This window comes from Pelodiscus sinensis, chromosome 4, assembly GCF_052426305.1.
Source record: "Pelodiscus sinensis isolate ZL-2025 chromosome 4, ASM5242630v1, whole genome shotgun sequence".
Classification (NCBI taxonomy): domain Eukaryota; kingdom Metazoa; phylum Chordata; order Testudines; family Trionychidae; genus Pelodiscus; species Pelodiscus sinensis.
In genome coordinates this window covers 71,249,630-71,268,448 of record NC_143055.1, presented here as the reverse complement: position 1 = coordinate 71,268,448, position 18,819 = coordinate 71,249,630, and the positions used below count along the sequence as shown (strand labels likewise).

General features: G+C 43.5%; 1 protein-coding gene and 1 long non-coding RNA gene across 10 annotated transcripts in view; one reads left to right on the top strand and one right to left on the bottom strand.

Moving 5' to 3' along the window:
- The window catches only part of LOC112546253 (uncharacterized), a 247,303-nt gene extending 244,299 nt beyond the window's left edge, over positions 1-3,004 (bottom strand). For 4 of the 5 annotated variants that reach the window (XR_016349441.1, XR_016349439.1, XR_016349438.1 and 1 more), the window contains exons 1-2: positions 2,733-3,004; positions 1,406-1,475 (exon numbers count right to left, since the gene is read on the bottom strand). This is a non-coding gene — a long non-coding RNA (uncharacterized LOC112546253). Of the gene's footprint in view, positions 1-870; positions 1,476-2,732 lie in introns of those variants that run through there. The other variant, XR_016349437.1, reaches the window with a different exon arrangement.
- A 74-nt stretch (positions 3,005-3,078) lies between these two features.
- Positions 3,079-18,819, top strand: part of LOC102448131 (uncharacterized) — a 64,389-nt gene continuing 48,648 nt past the window's right edge. For 4 of the 5 annotated variants that reach the window (XM_075930191.2, XM_075930190.2, XM_006111696.5 and 1 more), the window contains exons 1-7: positions 3,080-3,685; positions 9,111-9,197; positions 14,950-15,180; positions 16,277-16,299; positions 16,965-17,110; positions 17,367-17,464; positions 17,571-17,672. In XM_075930191.2, the coding sequence (XP_075786306.2) occupies positions 3,200-3,685; positions 9,111-9,197; positions 14,950-15,180; positions 16,277-16,299; positions 16,965-17,110; positions 17,367-17,464; positions 17,571-17,672 (1,173 nt within the window). In that variant the 5' untranslated portion in view covers positions 3,080-3,199. Of the gene's footprint in view, positions 3,686-9,110; positions 9,198-14,949; positions 15,181-16,276; positions 16,300-16,964; positions 17,111-17,366; positions 17,465-17,570; positions 17,673-18,819 lie in introns of all 5 variants that reach the window. The other variant, XM_089777935.1, reaches the window with a different exon arrangement.

Sequence of the window (18,819 nt, the reverse complement as noted above, 5' to 3'; positions counted from 1 at the left end):
CTCTAGATTCCACCACAGCCTGCCAAGGTTCTGCTACCACCCTGGGGCCACTGGGCCTCCACTGCCCCCAGACACTGCTACCACAGCTCCACTGCCCCCAGAGGTGCCGAGACTCTGCTGCCACCAGGGCTCTGCCTCTCCCAGGCTTCGCAACCACTGAGTTCCACTGTCCCAAGGCTCTGCTGTAGCTCCACTGTCCTTGGGCTTCACCGCCCCCGGAGCTCTGCCTCCCCTGGGCTGCATTATAACCTCTAGGGTCAACCCCAGGGTCTACTGCCAGTGGGCTCTGCTGCCCCCAAGCTTTGCTACCAGTGGGCTCTACTGCCCCCAGGGCTCCTGTACTCTGGGGCTTCCAGGGCTCTGCTGCCACCAGGTCCAACTGTCCTGGGGCCACCAGAGCTCTGCACCCCAGGGCTGCTGGGGCTTCTGGGCCCCTGGATTCACTCCCTGCCATCAGAATCTCAGGGCTCTCTGGTCCCAGTCCACAGAGGGTCAACATGTATTATAATACAACTACAATCAATGTTCAAAAAATACTTTCAGCTCATAGCTGTTTCCTACTAACATGAAGCTATTTCATATCAGAATCAGGTTTGAAAAATGTGTACAGATCCACAGAAAAGAACTTTTTTTGTGTGTCAGATTATGAACTTGCTTTCATGAGTAAAAGTATTGCTTACAAATAATCATACTATATTCCATGGAACTGTTGAACTTCCTCAGATCTGCTGAGGAACAAACCTGGACAAAGGATGGGCTGGAGCAGTATTGCTTTTCGGGTTGCATATTTGTATGCAGATTCTTAAGAGTAAAGTGATACTCACACACATACATCACATTCATGCTGGAAGTTTGGTGGCAGGCTGCAAATGCGGTGTAAATTATTTTTTATTTCACTGATGGCTGGAGTGCTGCCCAGGCATCAGCTTCCCAGAGACTCAATCATGATGTTCCTTGGGAGATCCCTTTGGATCTGCAGGAGGCTTTACTTCTTCTGCTCTGGTCCCACGTTTCTGCTGTGATGTTACATCTTGTCCAAGTGGGAGATTTTCTGGACACTTCTCAGTTAATTTATCTACTTGCAGGGACTTTGTCTGCCGTAAAACTTCATGAATCCTAAACTACTTTTTGGGTTGGGTATTTCTCATTCACACCTCACATGTATTCCATAGGTTACATATAAATTCATAAGCAATATGGTTTCTAAGCAAAATGGGGCCTCATAGCCTGGAGTACAAGAAACTGCACTGTACTGCAGATAAAATATCAAAGGAATGATAAAAAGCTTAAGTTATAACTATGGAAGCCAAGGTCAGGGAAGAAGAGAAAAGCAGAGGACTATGTATGGTCAGCTAGACACCAGCGAGGAGAAGGGGGATTGTGTCTGACTGGTTATAGGAACTACCTGTGTGACTGTTCATCAATGAAAGAAAAGAATCTGCAGTCTGACCTTTTATACTGTTTGAGTCTCAACACTGAAAAAGAAAGAAAAATTTTTTTGCATTCATGAAAAAAATACATTTAAAATAATGTAAGATACGAGAATGGGATGGCTGAGATTACTGGTAACTAGCTAAGGAACCTTTTGTCTGTCTCTTGTTTGACTCTATTCTGGTCAGAAGTTCTCCAAAGTCATTCCCATCCAACAAAAAGTTAGGAATACAAATTTGCTAGTCCCTGTCCCTAGCCAGTTTCCATTGGCCAGGTATGGACAACCACAACCAATCTCCACCACCAGGAATATAAAGGACTTTTTTTTCAAGCATGGGGGGAAAAAAAGCAAATCTGTTGAAAAGGTTGCTCCTATAGACACTAGGATGTGAGGGTGATAAAAGGAACCCTGCACTATTTATACTACAGTGGGTCCCTTGTGCTAAGCTCTGTACATATCCTCTGCCTTCAGAGATCACAGGACCTAGGGGTTGGTTGTGACTTTTCAGCACATAAACACCCCTGCCTGCCTGGTCACTTTGGGGTGCCCTGCACCCCCCATGGAGTGAGGTGCATAGATGAAAGTAAACTGGTGAGCTGCTCTGGCAAGGAGGAGCTGGCTGGATGGGGCACTCAGCAGCAGGCGGCTGTGCAACTGCTCCCAGGCAGGCTTCTGGAGCTCTTCTGTAAGTTGGCATGCTAAGCAGCAGGCAGCTAGGCAGATGGAAGGGGCTGGTTGAAGGGGGCTTGCCCTCCTCCCCCCACCAGTCTGGGACTGCCCCCAGTGCCAAGCCCCTGATTAAACAGGGAGTGGGGGAAGAGCACTCCAGTCCAGTCTGTCTGGGAAAGTGCAGTTTGCTGCATGCCTCTCAATCCCAGCTGCTGAGGAAAAGAACAGAGGAGTAATTCAGGCAAGCTGTGCGTTTTCCCTTCACTTCTCGATAGTCGGGGGAAAGGAAGAAAAGCAGCAACGACCCCACTTTGTCCAGCTGCAGCCCTGCCCGTCCTGACAAATGGTGCCCTGTTCCCTGTTCACTCCTCCACACCCACAACAGCCCGAGCTCCCCTTTGCCCCGACTCCTGTACCCCTACATCGCCCCAGCTGAGCCCCACACTCCCAGCCCCCTAACTCCTGCACCCCCACATCCTCGCCCTTCGCCCCACATCCTCATGCGCCTGCCCTGACTCCCCATCACTTGCCCTGAGCCGCCCGCACTTAGGTTTCTTGTAGGTCCTGTCCTACCGCACGCGCCCCTCCACCTCCTTGCCCTGAGCCCCCGGGGCCTGTGACAGGGCAGTACCTGTAAGAGACCGAGGTTACTTTCCTCTCTGGCAGGAGGCGCCTTTAGCACGTGGGCCGCAGCGCTTCCTGACTCCTCCCCCCACAGCCCCACCTGTGCACGGCCACGTACAGCCCCGCCCGCCAGTTACTGCGCCGCAGCGGCTACAACGCTCGCGCGCCGGGAAACAGCAGCGGCATCAGCGCCGCCCAGGCCGGTTCGGCTCGCCCACTCAGCTTTCTCCAGTCCGCTAGTCCCGCCCCCTTTTTATTGCGCTACAGTAGGTGGCCTCCGTAGCCCTATTCTGTGAGTAGCTGCAAGTGCTGTCAATCTTCCGCTTTCCTCCAATCACAGACGCCCTCGACCCGGAAGTGTCCCTCCTATCTCGCCTAGCAAGTGACAGCGCGAGGCGGGCGGTTGAAGTTCGCGGCGGGCCCGGCGGCTGGCTCCAGCCCCCCCGGGAGGCGGGTGGCTGCGGAGGGAGGCCGATGGAGGCCAGCCTGACTTGCGCCGTCTGCCTGGGCCTCTTCGAGGATCCGGTCACGCTGCCGATCTGCTCCCACAACTTCTGCAAGGGCTGCGTGCGGGAATGCCTGGCCTCCGGGGAGCCCCCCTCGCGCCGCCCGGGCCCGCCGCTGCCTGGCGCCACCGCCCGCTTCTGCTGCCCGCTCTGCAGGAAGCTCTGCCCGCTGCCGCGCGGCGGCTCCTCGGCCCTGCGGGTCAACACCACGCTGGCGGAGGTGGTGAAGCTGTACAGGGCCGGCGGGGGCGCGGCGGGGCTGGAGCGGGGCGAAGGGGCGGCGCTGAGACGCCCGCCGGCGTCCGGGGCAGCCTGCGAGAAGCACCCGGGCCGGCTGGTGCAGCTGTACTGCCGGATGTGCCGCCGGGCGGGCTGCGGCCAGTGCGTGTCCGAGGAGCACCAGGGCATCTTCCACGCCGTCAATCTCCTGGACACCGTGTACCAGGAGGAGAAGGTTAGCCCGGCCCTGCCCGCTGCCCACCGGGGGGACGTGACACGCTGTGCCCACCGTGGGGGAACCCAGCGAGTGACTCTCCTCAGGCTTAGCCCGGACACACCCAGCAGTGCAGGGCTGGCTGGCGAGCACAACCAGCCAGTCCGCATCCTGGGAACCTGTTCGGGCTACACGGGCGAGTGTTGTAATACCTTAGTCAGAGCATTCCCGTCAGAGCTGGGAGGGCCAGGCTGCCGCAATAACAAGTCCTGGTCGTTCTTGTTTACTCCTGCATAGGTAACACGACCGACTTAGTTATCACCGTGCCATAGCAAGTTGTGCTTCTCCCTCTGTTCATATTCCTAGGACTTGGGATGTTAAATAATGGTTAACTGAATAGTTGATTAACTTCATGAATTCCAATCAGTCGACTATTCTATAATCTGGTGGGGGGGGGGGGGCTAGCAGTGAGTGTGTTCTGGCCCCACTACTGGGGAGCCCTCTGCCACCACCTGTTTCTGCCTCTTTATCTTTTATTAGAGGCAGCAGCACAGGGAGCTGGTTCACAGGAGAGCCCGATTAAAAACCAGCTCCCCTGGTAGATGCGTGTACCAGCTCCTGTCAAGCTGCCTGCCTCCTGTGTCCCCATGCTGCCCACAAAGGCAGCAGTGGGAAGAGGGGGGCGGGGAATAGGCAGGAGCTGGCACTACCCACTAACACTGGCTCCTGCCTCTTCTCCCCATATAAAAGTGTAACCACTGAAATTTACAAAAATAAACACATTTTAACATCCCTAATTTGGATAGTGGATTTCAGAAAAACAAGATGAAATAGATCCAGGGATATTTCAGTATGAAGAAGGCATGTGTTATCTTCAAGGGAATTTTGCCACGATGGTAGACATTCAGTCACTTTTTCAAGCATCCTCTGAACTAGGAGGTGCATAGTGTATTATGTATTTTTATTTTATCAAAATAAAAAACTCAATAATAATAACTGGGGATTTCTATTATCCCCATATTGACTGGGTACATGTCACCTCGTGATGAGATGCAGAGATAAAATTCTTAATGCCTTAAATGACTACTTCATGGAGCAGCTGATACAGGAACCCACAAGGGGACAGGCAATTCTCGATTTAGTATTAAGTGGAGCGCAGGATCTTGTCCAGGAGGTAACTATTACAGGACCACTTGGGAATAGTGACCATAATATAATAACATTTAACATTCCTGAAGAACACCTCAGCAGTCCAACACTCTGGCATTTAATTTCAACAAGGGGAATTATGCAAAATTAGGAGGTTAGTTAAAGAGAAATTAAAAGGTACAGTGACTAGAGTAAAATCCCTGCAAGCTACGTGGAAACTTTTCAAAGACACCATAATAGAGGCTCAGCTTAAATGTACAGGCAGTCCCTGATTTACGCGGATCTGACTTACGTCGGATCCGCACTTACGAACGGGGCTTTTCTTGACCGGGAGCTCACGGGCGGCAGGTCGCCACCCATGTCCTCCGGGGCGAGAAAAGCTTCTCCCGGTCTCCCTGGTCTGCTGGGGGGGGGGGGGTCTAGCAAAGCCGCTGGACCCCGCCCCCCCCCAGCAGACCAGGGACACCCGAGCAAAACTGCCGCCTGGGCGGCTTTGCTCATGTGCCCGGGAGCAAAGCCGCCCAGGCAGCGGGATCCCCGCCGCCTGGGCGGCTTTGCTCCTGTCCCCCTGGTCTGCTGGGGGGGTCCATTAAAGCCGCTGGACCCCCCCCCCCAGCAGACCAGGGACACCCGAGCAGAGCCGCACAGGCGGCGCCTTTGCTCGGGTGTCCCTGGTCTGCTGGGGGGGGTCCAGCGGCTTTGCTGGACCCCCCCCAGCAGACCAGGGAGACAGGAGCAAAGCCACACGGGCGGCGGGGTTCCCACAGGACCAACCTGGCAGCACCCCAGCTGCTCTACCCGAGGCGTCCCGCAAAAAAAGCCTGGTCTGCTGGGGGGGGGAGCACTAGCTGCGCCCCCTCCCCCCGGCACCCCAGGGAGACAGGAGCAAAGCCGCACGGGCAGCGGGGTCCCTCCGCAGCTAGTGCTCCCCCCCCCCCCCAGCAGACCAGGCCTTTTTTGCGGGACGCCTCGGGTAGAGCAGCTGGGGTGCTGCCGGGTTGGTCCTGTGGGAACCTACCCGGCAGCGCCCCAGCTGTTCTGTCCCAGGCTCCAGATTCAGCAGCTGTTGAAACTGATCAGGCTGATTCCAGGAAGCTGAGGGCAGAGCAACTCTGCCTCCGGCTTCCTGTAGTCAGCCCCTGGTCAGTTTCAGTGGCAGCAGCTGAATCTGGAGCCAGTTCCGACTTACATACAAATTCAACTTAAGAACAAACCTATAGTCCCTATCTTGTACGTAACCCGGGGACTGCCTGTACACCCCAAATTAAAAAAACATAGCAAGAGACCTGAAAAAGACCCACTGTGGCTTAACGACCATGTAAAAGAAGTGAGAGATAAAAAGGCATCTTTTAAAAAGTGGAAGTCCAATCCTAGTGAGGTAAATAGAAAGTCACGCTAACACTGCCAAATTAAGTATAAAAATGAAATAAGAAAAGCCAAAAAAGATTTTGAGGAACAGCTAGCCAAACACTCAAAGTTTTTTAAGTACTTTAGAAGCAGGAAGCCTGCTTTAAAAAAAAGCAGTGGGGCCCCTGGAGGATCAAGTTACAAAAGAAGCAATCAAGGATGATAAAGCCATTGCGGAGAGACTAAATGGTTTCTTTGCTTCAGTCTTCACGGCTGAAGATGTTAGGGAGATTCCCAAACCTGCACTGTCCTTTGTGGGTGAATCTCAGGAACTGTCCCGGATTGAAGTGTCATTAGAGGAGGTTTTGGAACAAACTGGAAAAACTTAACAGTAACAAATCACCGGGACCGGATGGCATTACCCAAGAGTTAAAAGAACTCAGATGTGAAATTGCAGAACTGTTAACTATGGTTTGTAACCTATCCTTTAAATCAGCTTCTGTACCCAAGGACTGGAAGAGAGCTAACATAACGCCAATATTTTTAAAAGGGCTCTAGAGGCAACCCTGGCAATTATAGACTGGTAAGTCTAACGTCAGTACCGGGCAAATTAGTTGAAAAAATAGTAAAGAATAAAATAGTCAGATACGTAGAAGAACATAATTTCTTGGACAAAAGTCAACATGGTTTCTGTAAAGGGAAAACATGTCTTACTAATCTATTAGAGTTCTTTGAAGGGGTTAACAAACGAGCGGACGAGGGGGATCCAGTAGATATAGTATACTTAGATTTTTAGAAAGCCTTTGACAAGGTCCCTCACCAAAGGCTCTTGTGTAAATTAGGTTGTCATGGGATAAGAGGGAAGATGCTTTCATGGATTGAGAACTGGTTAAAAAACAGGAAACAAAGGGTAGGAATAAATGGTAAAATTTCAGGATGGAGAAGTGTAATTAGTGTTCCCCAACAGTCAGTCCTAGGACCAATCCTATTCAACTTATTCATAAACGATCTAGAGAAAGGGGTAAGCAGTGAGGTAGCAAAGTTTGCAGACGATACTAAACTGTTCAAGATAATCAAGACCAAAGCAGAACTTAAAAAAGATCTCACCAAACTGAGTGATTGGGCGACAAAATGGCAAATGAAATTTAATGTGGATATATGAAAAGTAATGCACATTGGAAAAAATAACTCCAACTATACATACAATATGATGGGGGGCTAATTTAGCTACAACTAATCAGGAAAGAGATCTTGGAGTTATCCTGGCTAGTTCTGTGCAGCAGCAGTCAAAAAAGCAAATAGGATACTAGGAATTATTAAAAAAGGAATAGAAAATAAGATGAAAAATATCTTACTGTCCCTATATAAAACTAGAGTACATCCACATCTTGGATACAGCATACAGATGTGGTCTCCTCACCTCAAAAAAGATATTTTGGCATTAGAAAAGGTTCAGAAAAGGGCAACTAAAATGATTAGGGGTTTGGAACAGGTTCCAAATCAGGAGAGGCTAAAGAGATCGGGACTTTTCAGTTTAGAAAAGAGGAGACTGAGGGGGGATATGATAGAGGTATATAAAATCATGAGTGAGGTGATGAGGGTGAATAAAGAAAAGTTATTTACTTGTTCCCATAATATAAGAAGTAGAGGACACCAAATGAAATTAATGGGTAGCAGGTTTAAAACTAATAAAAGAAAGTTCTTCTTCATACAGCGCATGGTCAACCTGTGGAACTCCTTGCCAGAGGAGGCTGTGAAGGCTAGAACTATAACAGAGTTTAAAAAAGAGCTAGATAAATTCATTGAGGTTAGGTCCATAAAAGGCTATTAGCCAGGGGATAAGGAATGGTGCCCCTGGCCTCTGTTTGTCAAAGGCTGGAGATGGATGGCAGGTGACAAGTTGCTTGATCATTGTGTTCAGTCCACTTGGCGCTGGCCACTGTTGGCAGACAGGATACTGGGCTAGGTGGACCTTTGGTCTGACCCAGTATGGCCGTTCTTATGTTCTTATGGTCTCTTTATACTGCAATTTCAGTGTACTTGCAAAATGTCCCTGGTACATGGGATGGGTATAGGGCATAGTACACCATATGGCACTGTGGCTGTTCTGCAGTTTAAACTATGGGAACCCAGCTAGAAGTAAAAGGTGCGAGGGCAGTGTTTCCTCAGCACAGGAAAAGAGGAATGTGCAATTTGACCTAGGGTTTAACTGTACTGTTGTAGTTAAAGCCAGGGATGTTAAAATGTGTGTAATTAAGAAATCATATAACAGCTGAAATTTTAACTGGTTACAGTGGGGTGGCAATCAGTGCCCCAGAAGCTGGTGCATGTGGTGAGCCAGCTTGTAAGCTGGCTTCCCACACTGCTGCCTCTGTATCCTTGGAAACTGGTGAATACCAGAAGCTGGCTTTTAAATCGACTCCCCGTGTGCATCAGGAGCTTGTGTGCACCATGAAAGTTAACCCATGAGCGTTACCATTTACACAAGTATCAGAGGGGTAGCCGTGTTAGTCTGAATCTGCAAAAGCGGCGAGGAGTCCTGTGGCACCTTATAGACTAACTGAAGTGGAGGAGCATAAGCTTTCATGGGCAAAGACCCACTTTGTCAGATACATGCATCTGACGAAGTGGGTCTTTGCCCACGAAAGCTTATGCTCCTACACTTCAGTTAGTCTAAGGTGCCACAGGACTCCTCACCAGTTATACATTCACATCCCTAGTTAAAACAGCAAAATGTTCTTCTGTAGACAAGCCTGAAGAAGGCCACATAAGAGAGGAAAAATGACAAATGCAAGTTTCTTCATTGCCTTAAAACATGGAAACTCTTTATGTAAGGTACCAATAGTGAAACTCTGTGCAGGTTATAGACAGGCTATAATTAAAGAATATAATGTAGATTTAAAAAAAAAATTGAATGTGACTTAAGTGGTTATAAACTTCTCTCCTGCAGTTAGCCTTCTTTAGCAGCCTGAAGAAACTGAGAGTAATTAATGAGAATCTGGTGAAGGAATTATCAAGTTGTCCAAAAGATGCTGAGGTAAGTTGTACAAAATGACATCTCTACAGTAGTGGGGTTTTGGTTTTGGGGGTGGGTTTTTTTGTTTTTGTGTTTTGCATTTGCAAAAAAAACCCCAAAACACCCCCCAAAAATGAAAACAACTTATAAAACAACATAAAATGAAAAACTTACCGTGCATTCACTGCTCATGAACAGGGTAAGATAGTCATTTTATATTGTTTTATAAGTTTTCTCTTTATTGTGTGTTAGAAGGTACATGCTATGTATTTTTTAACAGTGGTTTATTTGGAAAACTTTTTAGATTAGTTTTATAGCGATATGTTTTTTGTTTTTCTCTAACAGCAAACATAATATTTAAAAAATGTATACATTTTTGAATGTAGTTAAACATTTTAAGCCAACTTAAGTCTGTTCTCCCAGCACTGCATCTGTGATACCACATATCCCTGCCCCCTCTCTCCTGTGGCAGCAGTGTGAGGGGAGGTGAACAGGGAGGCTGCTCAGTCCACAATGGTCCCAGCGAATTCTCTCCTGTGGACAGTGGCTGGTGGACGCAGCACGAGCTGGGACAGAGGAAGTCTTCCCTTATTGACTACCGGTAATCGTGTAGTCAATAAAAATTGTATAGACTACATGATTAGTGAATTACCTGCCTCTTAACATCCTTATTCTGCAGCTAACTTAGTTGTCTTCAGTTTCATTTTCCTGTTTGTTCATAATCTGGAAAAGAAAAACAAACTTTCCTCTTTTTTCATGTCCCAAACAGTTTCTTAATTTGGTATGAATTTGTCCAAAGGAAGAAAATATTCTTCTACTCTGGCAGAAGAAGGCACTGCTGTTAAGTGAAAATATCAGTTCAATCATCTCTGAATCCAAGTGCTTAAATGACTTTCTTTAAAATATAATCAGCAAACCTATTTCTTGAATGGTTTACTCCTAGTTCTGAAATGTATTATAGTTGGCAGTTATTTTGATGGCTGGATGCTAATGTCATATCAAAGTCCTTTTCTTCAGCAGTTAAGATTTTATCTTAATACTGAGCAAGAAAATGCGCTGTGGTAGTGTTTGTCCCATTTTTTTTCAATGCGTGTAATTTAACTCATAGTTCTCTTTTTAAAAATCTTAGTTCCTTCCAAATTTCAACAGAATAAGTAATAAAACAGCTATTTCTCTGCATTTTGTTCAAGGTTACAGAAATCAGTTTCAGAATACTCGGCACGTGCTCAACATTTCTCTTAAACCCAACGTTGAGAACTTTGGCAATGACAAGGCTCTCTATTTTTTCAGTTTTGTTCACACACATGAGATTAGGCCAGTTCTTGATTATAGTGCTCAAAACAATATACTACTGGGTTTCATCGCATGCCTTGTAGGAGAATTAACTTTGTTCCTCCTACTTTTTTCAGAGCAGCTCCTTGATAGTGGTTATTAATGAAGTATTTTGCAATTTCAACAAATGAGCCTTGATTATAGAACACTGAAGTCTTTGGTTAAGAGGTTCATCAAATGAGCACTGAAGCTGTATGTTATTAGCTTGAGACTCTCTTCATTGTCTTCTAAATTTCTTCTCATCTTGGATATGTTTGCAGCATTATCTGTGACTTTCTTAAAATATCATCAGCTGCATACTAGACATTTGAATGTTTTTCATAGTTTGTTACAGCTTTTACTGCTTCTACTGATAAGAATTCTGCTGTGTGTGAATTTCAATCTCGGCGTTTCAAAGAGGTAGCTCTATGAAGCCCGGAGTCAGCAGGGGACTCCCCAGCTAACCCTGCGTTCTGGGGAAATGCTGTGGGGAGCCTGGGATCAGATGGGGAATCCCCAGCTGACATCAGGCTCCATGGCTCTGCCCGATTAAAACGCCGCCACCGCATTCCAAGTGGCATTTCCCCAGAACCTGGGTTTAGCTGGGGAGTCCCCAGCTGACCCCAGGCTCCACGGTGCTTTGGCATTTTAAAGGGGCAGTGCCACACAGCTGAACTGCGGATCAGCTCTGCGGCAGCTGCTCCTTTGCAGTACTCTTTCTATATCAGAGGCAGCAAGGGGGGGGGGCGGAATCTACTAGTTGATAAACTATCCAATAAGCGAATGCTTATCGGATAGTTGACTAGTCAACTAGTCCTTAAGATCCCTTCTTGGCACCCCATGCTGCTGCTTCTGCTACAGACTGCACTGGCTGCCAGCCCCACCCTCGGGGACTATAAAATAGTTGAATAATCAATAAGAATTCATGAGGTTAATCGACTATACAATTAACCAATATTTAACATCCCTAAAGCATGCCCCTCGTACCTCCAGATAAGATAGAGGAACTTCATTAAAATATTCCCAGATGGGCTCTCTTTTACAGCCTGCTGCAGTTATAGGTTTTCCCTTTTAGTTAGAGAATGGTATGGTATATCGCAAATCAATGAAGGCTATGCTCAGAAAGACCTTGAGATTTCTGAAATATGCTGCTCTAACAGACTGTCCCTTCTCACGTTTATTTCCAGACTTCTCCTCCTTGTTCAGATCTATTCTGTCCCAACAATCATCTTATTCATTGAACTTTTTGAAACTTTGTACTTTGAGAGAGTTAATGCACACAAATTTGCAGAGGCACAATAGGGTCAAGATCTGTTATTCTCACCTCTATATATCATTTATTATTTTAAAACATTTTTACTGTTAACAAGCATGTTATCTCTGGAGATCCAAATCCATAGTTTAAGAACTGCAAAACTAAGCATATCTGATGGTACCTTCTAGACTGAGCACTGAGTCCCATTGGTTAAAATTGGAAGATTAATTTAAATATGTACAGTGGCCTCTGGAACTTGGTAAGATTGGTTCCTAATCCACAAAATACATTGGTCTGCAAATTGAAACAAAGTTTCAGCTTTTTTGATAAAAATAGGTGACTTTACATAATTTTGCTATGCTGATTTAAAAAATGGCATCTATTTTGCACTATCACGTATGGATTTTTCACAAATCAAAAATTAAAAAATGGACATTTTTCATGCTTTTTATTCCACCTTATGCATTAAAAACTTGGTAAATAGCAAGTTATAGTTCTTTTAGAAGGTCTGTTGTAAGTCATTGTTTAAAGAACAAATGAACAAAGTGTGACATTTAACAACTGAGTAATTTTAAATGATTAGATGCGACTGAATCAATGCTTTTTTGACAACTTTTTATGCATTTCACCATCAGTCTCTCTTTTTAGGAACCAGCAGTAATCAGCCATCATGTTGACATCCCAGCTTCCTTGATATCTCTTTTCCATCATCTTGATATCCTGATGAAATCTTTCCACTTGCTCTTCACTGACACTTCAAGATTTTCAGGAAAATAATTATTTTCAAGAACTTAAAACTATATGCAGCGACTTATTTTCAAGATCTTGCATGCAAAAATACCTCCAAATAATAGCATTCATTTTGATGAATACAATCTAGCTTAATTTTGTTGAAGAGGATCGCCAAATTATTATAGTATATGTTATAGGAGTAACAAAAGAGAATGGTTTCATTGTTTTATGTTTTGAATGATATTTATGTCTGTATTTTCTGCATTTCTTCTGCATTTTTCAGGTAATCCCCTAACAGGGCATCTCGAGGTTGTATGAATGATCCAGACATATTTTGTTACATTTGTGGCAGTTCTGTTCCAAAGTCTTGATCCCTAAGTTTTATACTAAAGTAGGTGTGATATACGTTTCTAACAAAATCTGTTATATTCTGTCTTTGCTTCTCTGGATCATCCCCCATGTTAGGGAATTACCTGAAAAATGCAGAAGAAATGCAGAAAAATGCAGAAAATACAGTTGTAAATATTCTTCAAAATATAAAACAATGAAACCATTCTGTTTTGTTACTCCTATAATATATAATATAATAATTTGGCAATCCTTTTTAACTAAATTAAGCTAGATGGCATTTATTTTGACAAATTCAATTAATTTGAGGTATTTTTGCATGCAAGTTCTTGAAAATAAGTCACTGAATGTAATGTAAAACACACAATAGCATTTTTGAAAAAGTAGACCCAAGTTTTCAGAAAATCTGTACATCATGGGCAAAAATGGATATAATTTTTGAACTCTGCACCCCAAAATTAGTTAAGAACAGTTATTTGTGTTAATATGAAAATATAATGTAAAATACCTTTTCCTTTCCATAGATGAGTGGCTTGTGTATGTCATTACATACTTAGCGCTGCTGCTGTGTCTGCACTAACCCCGACATTTAGCATTTTCACTGATGGTAGCCGTGGTGTAAATCCATAAGAGATAAGGTTCCTGTGGATGTTTGTATGTTTAACTGTTCTGCTAAAAATGCTCAGAGGGAGTATGAGGTATTTATGAATATTATTAATGTGGGGTACCATTAGACAATAACATATCAGACATTTTTATTAAATCCAAAGGTTGAATAGTATTTATACAATTACTTCAGACATGTCTTCCAAAAAAAAACAATTTATTACCTCCACTATAGTAACAAAACATTTCTAAGTACAGGTTGGACCTCCTTGGTGCGGCACCCTCAGAATCTGACTGGTCCCAAATGAGGGATTTTGCACTGGAGGTAATTTTTGGACCCTTGCCACTGGCCCCCCTGGCCGGGCCTCTGTCCTCCCAGCTCACTCCCTGCCTCCTTCACCCCACTGCCCTACCAGCTTGTTGGCATCTGCACATGTCGGGGCTTCCACAGGCAGCTCCCTGCTGGCTCGCCACTAGGACTCTCTGGATCCTGTAACCTCCATGCCAGGCCATGGCTATTGCTAGACTAGAGATTTCCGATTAAGAAAGTTTCAACCTGTATCTGTAGCTCTTACTTACAAAATGACCAGACCAGAGAATAGTCCTCTCATCTTGATTTTTTTTTTTCCAGCAAAATTGAATTAGAGCTGATAAAGAATGCCCAGATTTATGGCTTTTTCTCTCTTTCAGCAAAGAATTTCATTGTTCATTTGCTAACTTTAACAAAACCTAGTTTGACAAAATTCACTTCCCCTTCCTCCTCGCCCCTTCCCCCCCGGCCTTTCCATTTTATAATTTCCCCTCCTATGAGTTTACCAGTAGAACAATGGGAAATTGTGTGCTTTCTTCTTGGGTGTTTTATTAATTTAGTTTTGCATCCCACGTTACATTCTGGTTTTATAACTCATTATTTTCCCAGCCTCCTTTTATTTGCTAATTAGGGCCTTCTTCCAACTAACCACAAACTGGAAAACAAATCTGTTTGGTTTAAGAAAATAACTTGAATTTTATAACTATTCCTATAGTAATTCTAATGACACAGTGTAAAGAATTACTGTTATCAGATCTTCATGCAAAATACAGTAATTCATCATTTAACGCTACAGATGCTTTTCTGAGAATGTTCGTGCTAAACGAAAACGTGCTATGCGGGGTCAATTTTCCTATTAAAAATAATGGAAAAGGTGGAGGTTGTGTTTCAGATGGTGGTGGCAAAGTCAATTTTTTGTTGGTGTTAGGTCGTCAACATCAACATTAGATATCTAGCAACACAAGTCGCTGCGGTTTGTTAAAACAGAAAGATAAACACGTGAGTGTGCGGAGGAGCACTGTGACCACGTGTATTCATCCGCTCATGTGTATTACCACTGTTTGCACCAACTATACCGCCCCACGAAATAGTCCACCACTTGATTATTTTTGTGTTTTTTGAAAAACGTTCCCTCAAAAAATAGTGTGCTATTACGAAAACGTGTTAAGCAGCCACGTGTTAAATGAGTAATTACTGTACTTTGTTTCTAGACCTTGAACAAAGAAGCAGAGATAATTATGTTGGCATTTGAAGACATTTTCAAAACTCTGGAAATGAGAAAAAAAGAATTGCTAGAAGACATTGAAAGTCAGAGAAATCAGAAAGAGAAAGAATATCAAATTTGGAAGAAAATGAAGGAAACTAACAAGAAAACCATTGAAAGTTTTCTGAAGGATTGCGAAAAACTTGTTGATGAATGTGATCCTGAGCATTTCCTTGAGGTGATAACTTTTATTTTGTCTCTTAATTGCAGAACATTAGAACACTATGTGTACATGTAACATGCATGCCCCGTTTGGGACTTCCCTGGAGCTACTTAAACTCAAGGCAAATTCTGTTTAGATATTGTATTGTAATCTGCTTCTCTGAAGGGGTAATTCTGATAGGATTCTCATTTCCCTTCAGAGTTTAGAAGAGAGCCTTATTTTGATGTGATGGTAGGTCACTTGAATTTTTGTGGTTACTTACTTTCTTTGGAGAACATTCATTTCCAGTTCAGTCAGGAACTGATTAGAAAGCACTTAGAGAGGTGGTTAATTAAACTCCTGTGAGTCATATACTCTCAAGCAGTGTGGTGGGTCAAGTAGCTGCATTTTAAAATGCCATACCTATCTTTAGTGACCAAAACTTTTATGATTTTGGGAACTCTGTCTGGACTTATCTACATGACAATGTATTGCACTCTATTGGATGTGATTTCCAATGCCCACTAATGTGCATTAATTGCCTTGTGTAGGTACTCCTTGGTGTGTTTTAACATAGTTGTTTATATCTGTTTTATGTTGGAAGTACCCGAGGTAGCCTTTTGTGTGTACCAGCAGGGTCTTCATGGACCAACTAGTGTGCTCTAGAAATCATTTCCCTGCAGGGAGTGAGTTATCCTGAATGATATAGGTACGTCTAGCATAGACCAGGCCAAAGGAACTTTTTCTGCATGGGAGGGTATGAAAATTCCACACCCCTGAGTATTGCGGTTGGGCTCAGTTTAGACAGTGCTGGAATTCTTCCATCAACCTAGCTGATACCTCTCCTTTCAAGTGCAGGCAAGCTCTTAGTCTTGTATGTCTTGAATGTTATGAAACCGGTTCCTTTGACCTCATAACAAGTAATTTTTCCTAGATGAACACACACTCTCTGTGTGATTGCTGCTTTTTTAAAACTCCTGTGAAAGCTAAAAGCTCCAGTTACGTTTTTGGTGAAACTGAAGATTTTTTTAATCAAGTTTAATTGATAAATTTTGTGAAATACTCTGGGAAAGTAATTGTTTGATTTTTAAATAACATCCTTAACTCTAATACAGCTTTGTTTTAATTACAGGTGGCATGTGGCTTGAATAAAAGGTACATGTGTTTCTTGAGTTGTAGTTATGGTTTGTTAGTGTATAGCTAAGGCAATCAGATACAGCAAAGTAAGTTTAATTTAATATTCATATGATGAGGGCAGGGTTGGGAAAGGAGTGTCCAGGGAATGCAGTGGATTGATTAATATGGGAAGCTCATAGAAGAACTTTGAACAGTGATTAGCCTTATTAATATTTGACATTACTTTGATAGATTTATTGGTGAATAGATAATAGTGGAGTTCAAAGTAATCATTTTAGATGCTTATTAATGCATCAAATTTGATGCATTAATGAGGTAAATGCTGTCCTAAAACATCATTAATACTATCTTGTCCAAGAAAATAAGGACGTATTGGCAGACCAGTGGTCCATCTAGCCTGACATCCTGTCTTCTAATGGTGGCCAATGCCAGGTGCTTCAGAGGGAATGAACAGAATAGGACAATCAAGTGATCCATCCCCCTGTTCCAGTCCCAGTATCTGTCAGTCAGAAGATTAGAGATGCCCACAGAATGGAGTTGCATCCCTGCCCATCCTGGCTAATGGCCATTGGTGGACCTATTTTCCATGAATTTATCTAACTTTTTATTTTGAATCAAGTTACAGTGTTTTGCCAAGAGAAACAAAAATAGTTGTTTTAAAGGATTTTTTCACTTTTTTCCAGAATGAAAACTCAGCTAGACCTGATGCACATAGCATCTAGCTATGAAAAGGTGCCGGAGTCTACCCAAAAGCAAATGGATATCAAATCTGTTGTTAATGAAATCTTGGCCTTGCAGTTGACTTCGGGTGATTCATGCATTGTTAAAGGTAGAAAAAAATGCATATATTTTGAACATCGTGCTCAACTCGTTATTTTGCAACACATAGATGTTTAAAATAAATTAGTTGTTTTACTACAATAGGTTTTAATTTTATATTAAAGCACAGTTCAGTTTGTAAAATGGAAGTTTTTTTAGCTGCCCCTCTTTCATAGCTTTAAGTTTATACCTGAGTTTATACACATACATGTGTATGTCAAACGGTTTTTTTAGATCAATCTTACTTTTATTCCTCTTTTTCACAGAAATTATTTCTGAAGGAAATGAAAGTTTAACTGAAAACGTATGTAAAAATAGTGCAAAACATTGCAAAGATCAGAAAAACATACACAACGTGTTTTATGTAAGTTCTTGTTTACAAGAATTAATACACTTTTTTAATGGTTAAATATGTTCTCTGTTCATTATTGGACTTGATAAAGTCAAACATCTGATGCAACTTTTTTCAGCCTGTAGTGGGACATGAGGAAACTTTGACTGGTGGTGGTAATGTCTGTACCCACTTAATGTCAATATCAGGCATGTCAACATTTCAGAACATGAGTCATGAGGTAAGAATGCATTTTAGTGTAAATATTGCTCACCTACTAATTAACCTTCTTCCAAATTTTTCCAAACATTGTTTTGTATCGTCACAGTCTCTTACTTTTCTTGCAATGTACAATGGACTTGCTTCTCTCCTCCCCCCTCCACTCCTCTTATGCTAAACTGGTATTTTGACATATCAGTGACCTACTTCATGACACTCCCTCTGCACAATTTTTCTTTAATTCTTAGATTAAATGTAGAACTCCACCTACAATCTAGCTAGTCCTTATTTATAAGAACTGTTATGGATTGTTAAGTCCAAGTGGGTTTGAGAGGCTAACATTTTTTTTGGCCACATTTGAAGTCCAAGTGGTCCATATTTAAAGACAGGGTAAGCCCAGTTTCAGTCAAAGATATTGTGATCAAACATGTGAAAGAATAATGGACTCAATCAGGATGAGGGGTGGCTGGGCCATTACCAATCTAACATTCAATGAAGGTGCAAACAGCTCTTTGTGTAGATTCCTGTGTTAGTAACCCTCCCTATCTATTGACTTTGATCCTTATCTGCTTTGTTTTAACTGGCCTATCTTCATGTGCTTACTGATGACCCTTCTGCCTTCCTGTTTTTTCCCATTGATTTTTTTTCATAACCTCTACTCCTTATTCCCCTCCCCCCTTTATTTCCTTCCCCCTTATTTATTTTGAGTCTGCTCCTCCTAAACTCAAAACTCCAGTCATCTGAAGAAGTGGGCTGTGCCCACAAAAATTCATGATACCATCTACATGTTTTGTTAGTCTATAAAGTGCTACCAGACCATTTTTTGTTTTTCAAGCTTATCCTGTACAGACTAACTCGGCTACCCACTGGAGCATGTGAAAGAATATATACCTCATTTTTTCCTGAGAAATGGTTAATAGTCTGTGTTGATATTAGGGGTGTCAGCATGTTGTCATTACACAATTTAACTGATAAACCCAGGTATGTGCCAGATTCCACAACCACCTGCTCCCACATCCTCTTCCCCTGCCCCCACTGCCTCTCACAGAGGCAGGAGAGAGGGCACAGATGGGAGCCAGTACACGTGGGAAGCAGCTTTCAAGCCTGCCCCCTGACCTGTTTCCTCTTTATCAGAGGAAGCTGGGGAGGAGGGGGTGGCGGAGGAAGTA